At 44.0% G+C, this 5,503-nt stretch overlaps 1 protein-coding gene across 1 annotated transcript; it reads left to right on the top strand.

The window, feature by feature from the left end:
* Positions 1–314: 314 nt before the first annotated feature.
* Positions 315–1,736, top strand: LOC121928126 (ammonium transporter Rh type A-like). Its single transcript, XM_042462435.1, has one exon. It carries the CDS (start codon positions 315–317, stop codon positions 1,734–1,736), a length of 1,422 nt encoding a protein of 473 aa, XP_042318369.1.
* Positions 1,737–5,503: the final 3,767 nt, after the last annotated feature.

Here is a 5,503-nt window from a genome sequence, read left to right as displayed (position 1 = left end):
CACCAAAAGACCTCTTGCAGAGGCCTGGAACTACAACCTGTTCTGGAGCAAGACAGGTTTTAACAACCCAGTATGCTCCCTCGAAGTGCAATGGAGTCTCATTGACTGAGTATTCTAGGATGGACTGGACAGCCCTTGTCTCTTCCATTGCTATGATTTTATGATTACCAGGCAAGGTACTATGTCCAACTGAAGCTGGAAGGAATTTTTTTAATTGCCCTTGAGTTCAGAGGTTTTGTGAGCCCACTAACTTTGTTGATTTTCTTATCCTTGGCTTCCTTATGCAGGCTCTCCTTCGTGGATCTTGGTGGAAAATGTCCAGAGTGTTCTCTGCCAATCTTCGCTGCCGGTTGCCCTTCTTACTTTTCCTCTTCCAAGTTGCTCTGCTCCTGGTCTTCATCCTGTTTGTGACCTATGATGAGCACACAAATGCTGCTGCCCAGTCTTCTGATGTTGTTCCTGCTGCCAATCAGCTCTATGCCATCTTCTCCCTTTTCCAGGATATCCAATTGATGCTCTTGGTTGGGCTGGGCTTGCTGCTAGCTTTCATGAAGGGCTACGGATTCAGTGCTGTGGCCTACAACTTCCTCTTGACCAACTTCTCCACTCAGTGGTCCCTGATTGTACAAGGATTCATATATCATTGCCACAATGGGAAGATTCACCTTGGCCTCTATAATATCCTCACTGCCGAATTTGCAGCTGTGAGTGTCCTTATCTCTGCTGGGGCCATCCTGGGCCGAACAAGCCCCATCCAGCTTCTTCTCATGAGCCTTTGTGAAATTCCCCTGTATGTGGCCTGTGACTGGGTGACGGTGAGCTACTTTCAGGCTGTGGATGTAGGAGGAACCATCACACTCCATATCTTTGCTTGCTATTTTGGGTTGGGTGCCTCCATTGCACTCTACCGTCCAGGATTGGAATTGGGGCATCCAAAAGAGACTCCTTCTTACATCTCAGATCTTCTGTCCCTGGTAGGAACAATGTTTCTTTGGGCATTTTGGCCTGGTTTTGTTTCTGTCCTTGCCCAGCCAGGGGACGCCCAGCATAGGGCTGTGATACACACGTGGATTGCTCTCAGTGCCAGCGCCTTGACTTCTTTTGCAACCTCTAGCCTACTGGAGAAGAAGGGCAAGCTGAATCTGGCCCACTTGCAGAATGCCACCTTGGCTGGAGGAGTGGCCATCGGGGCAGTGGCTGACATGGCCATTACTCCATCTGGGGCATTCATCCTGGGTATCATTTCCTCTTTGGCCTGCATCCTTGGCTTGAAATACATGACCCCATTCTTGGCCACCAAAGTTCATATACAGGACCAGTGTGGCATTCACAACCTTCATGGCTTACCAGGACTCATTGGTACTATGGGTGGAATTGCAGCCATTTTGTTAGTACCTGACAAAGCCTATGGACACCAGCTTTACCAGGTCTTCCCTCCACGTGCTCCACCACCAGGGAACATCACCATGGAGGCAACCTCAATTGGGGAGAAGCTGGGCAGGAATGCCTCCCAGCAAGCTCTCTACCAGGTTGTAGGCCTCGGGGTCTCTTTCCTCATGTCCCTTCTAGGAGGTTACCTCACTGGACTGGTTTTGAAATTGCCCTTTTTAGCCCAGCCGCCTGACCAACTCTGCTTCGATGATGCCCTTTATTTTCAGATCCAAGAGCCGATAGAGACCTTTAACTGTGATCAGGCTAGTGGGGACTTCCATTTGCTACTAAAACCTCATATTTAATCTCCTGACAATTGCAAACCAAAAACGAAACAGTAAAATCAAACATTTTATTCCAGCAATCCAAGATGGCAAGATTTAAAGTACAGTCAACCCTCCATATTCATGGATTCTTTATCCATGGATTCAACCATCCACAGCTTGAAAATATTCAAAGAAAATATAAATTCCAAAAAGCAAACCTTGATTTTACAATTTTTGTAAGACACAACATTTTACGATGCCGTTGTATTTAAAGAGACTTGAACATCCATGGATTTTGGTATCCATAGGAGGCTCTGGAACCAAACCCAGCAGGTACTAAGAGTACAATGTATGGTTATGCCCACAGTTTGGAAAAAATTGCATTTTCTTTTTGGATAAACAGCAAACCAAAAAAAGTAAATTTTCTGAGTTCTATCCTGTCCTCTGTAGAGGAGATCATTTCCCAGAGAAAACCGGTTTTCCAAGCCAAGGGTTTTACTTGCTATTGGTGTTAACTGTACAGCTACAAGTAACTCTTACTATGTTTAGTGTACATTGTAAATACTTTCCATGCAGAGGTGGGGGAACCATGGCCCGAAGACTGGACATGGCCCTGGACCCCACTTTTGTAGCTCCTAAAACCACCTACCAGTTTCCCAAACCTCCTCAATAGATATGCCATTCATGACTAATTTTCTTCTCAAAGGAAGCAACAAGTAATTTCAGAAATTTTCTTCCCACTGCAAAAAAGTATTTAAAAAAAAAAACCCACCATTTTTGAAACCCTTTCACTATCAAAGGCAATTCATGTGTGATTGTTCTGAACAGGAAAAGGGTTTTTTTTTTCTGTGCAGGGAACAATATTTTCTGCACAGAAAATAATGGCCAGTATTATACATCAGCTATAAAGACCTGGAGCAGAAAGGCAGGAAAAAGTGGTTTGATCTTGCTTTTTCCCAAAGTGGGTTGAAACCCCACGGTCCACATGGCCCAAGGTGGGCTGAATGTGCACAGCCCTACCGCTTGGTGTGGCATTAAGCCATGCAACTGGGTAAAAAAAAAATTGTTGCATCATACATGCACGCCATTGCACAAACACACTACTTGTGACCCCCTCCCCCCCAAGTACCTCCCATGTTTGTCCAGATACCATCCCATTACATGGCTGCCCCTTTGAACAGCTACACAGACATACATGGGATGCTTCTCCTGTACAGCAGGGACGTAGGTAGGATTTTAGGAAGGGGGGGGGGGTCCAGACTAAGTGCCACCATTATAATGGGGCTTGGGTGTGGTGGCGCAGCAGCACACACAATTCGTTTTTCTAATGGAAGGGGGGGTCCGGACCCCAAGAACCCCCCCCCCCTTGGCCACGTCCCTGTGTACAGGGCATCAGAGCACCAGTTTGCTAAGTAATACCTTAGCAAAGCACAATCATGGAGGCCCCCACATAAATGTCCCTTCATGCCCTCCTTTTGGATTGTCTGGTTTGTGTTTGTAATTACATTCATTGGAGTTGTTGCACTTTCATTTCTTTGCTTTGCAGCAGAGCCAGCATGGCATAGGGTTTTGAGTGTTGGATTAAAACTCTGGAAACCAGGGTTCGATTTCCTGCTTGGCCATCAAACCCATTTGGAGACCTTGGCCAAGTCACACTCTCTCAGCCTCAGAGGAAGGCAATGCCAAACCGCCTAAGAACAAATTTTGCCAAGAAAACCCCAGGAGAGGTTTGGCTTAGGATTGCCACAAGTTGGAAACAACTTGAAGGCACACAGCAGCAACAGCAACAATAACAACAATATTTGACTTTAACTGAGAGAAATGGACACAGCCCTTTGGATCTAGGACAGATCTTGGCCCATTCTTTGTACTGTGTGAATCAAATCAAATGACCTAAAAGCATACAACAACAACAACAGCATCAACAACAAGAACAACAGGACCTAAACCCAAGTAAACCCAGCTAGTGTAAACCCAATGAATCAAAAACAATTTGGTAAGTCAAAACTTATGTAAGTTCCATTGATTTAACAGGGACTAACATTTGGATTTAGGATAGGCAGAAACTTTCCGTATCCTATTTCTTAGAAGATAAACATTATTCACAGTGCAGCACTAAGTGCAGTAAGTATTTACCACACCTAAAACTTTTGGGGTGGGGTTATCATATAGGTTAAAAACTTTAAAAATGGATATAGAAGTGACATTTGAGTTGAATGTTTTCATTTTTTTTTTACATTCTCTTTTCGTTTTACTTCCTTAGAAAATAATCATTCACTTAAATTTTATTAGTGAGATAACTTTGAATATAATGGATATCCCTTGCAAGATCTCTTGCATCAAAAAGAATTTGAGAAGATAACAAAACACTTACTTTTATTTTAGTGTGTGTGTGTGTGTGTATATATATATATATGTACGCGCATGCACACACACATATAAACATATACACATTTAAAATAGCGGTAAAGGTATACAACAATCCTGGTTCTGAAGGATATGATATCAAGCAAAATAAAAAATAAAGAGTAACACTGAAGAGAAAGGAACTTTGAGCTTTTTTCTTTTCATGTTGTGTCATTATTGTTTGTTCTGCTGTTGTAAATGTTTAAATGGTTAAGTGTATTTTCTAATTATGTCAAATAAAATTAAATATGTTAAAAAAATTGGGAGTAGGAAGCATATTAGTTGGGGAGCAATACTCTAGGGCACCCCAAGGGTGGTGAAGACAGATGAAAACAGCATGGGGTGGCTACTGAAGATCGGGTGAGACCAAAGCTCTTTGGTCAACCTTCTTTCAACGTTGTGACCGTTCCCTTACAGTGGCGACAACGCTGCGGGTGGGGATGGAAGCGTTCCATGCTTGGGAGGCGCTCCAGGGATGGATCCAATGACACATTGGCGCCCTGGCAGCCCAGCGGGAGATTCTCAAAAGTTCTGCTTCCAGGTTCCCCATATGGAGCCAGAAGCTACCAGTGAAAGAAGCTTCTGGAAAGCGTCTTGAACAGTTCTGTCCCTTCCATTCGGCATGAGGGAAATTGGATGAGAGCCACTGAGCAAGGCGTTGGGGGGGAGAAGACTGTAAAAGCACATAATTGCAAACAGACCCAAGCAGGGCCTTGTGTTTGTTTTGTTAATTGTCAGGATAAAATATTGCTCAGGGTCAGACAAAGGAAGACGGAGGCTAGCTCCTCTGCTTGATGAAGAAGGAGAAAATCCTCTGCTTGAAAAACAAATCCCACTGGCCCAAGGGTGTAGCCGGGCAGGGGGCAAAAGTAGAGGATTGCATAACCTCCAGCTGTCCTGATTTTGCAAGGACAGTCCAGATTAATCCTCTGCCATCCCACTTGTTCACCACCTTTTAAAAAGTCCTGGTTTCTCTCTCTTCTCACTTCTTCCTTTGTCCTCGTCTTACTTCTGTTACTGCAAACTGAGCTCAAGATGCAAAAGTAACTTTGCACACAATTAACTCAGCTGGGGAGAGAGGTGGAGAAGGTGGTATCTTGCCCTTCCCAGTAAGCTCAAGAAGAAGCAAACTGCTATAGCCTTTCTTCACTTGTGTCATCTTCATTGATAATGTTTGCCACCTTGACTCCACCTGTCACAGTTTTTGTCTGCGAAATGTTGGAGGGTCTGAAATGAGGAGATTGTATAACCTGAAACTTTTCCAGTTTGGCAGGAACAGGAATATGAACCCGCTCCATATTCATAATCATGGCACTATTGTAGGCTGACCATATTTCTTTCAGACAAAACAGGATACTGGGATGGCAAAAATGGGACAGGATTATGTAATATTCCATATT

The sequence above is a fragment of the Sceloporus undulatus genome, chromosome 4, assembly GCF_019175285.1.
Source record: "Sceloporus undulatus isolate JIND9_A2432 ecotype Alabama chromosome 4, SceUnd_v1.1, whole genome shotgun sequence".
NCBI classification, from domain to species: domain Eukaryota; kingdom Metazoa; phylum Chordata; class Lepidosauria; order Squamata; family Phrynosomatidae; genus Sceloporus; species Sceloporus undulatus.
The sequence above is the reverse complement of the archived record's forward strand: the minus strand, read 5'-3'. Positions and strand labels throughout refer to the sequence as shown.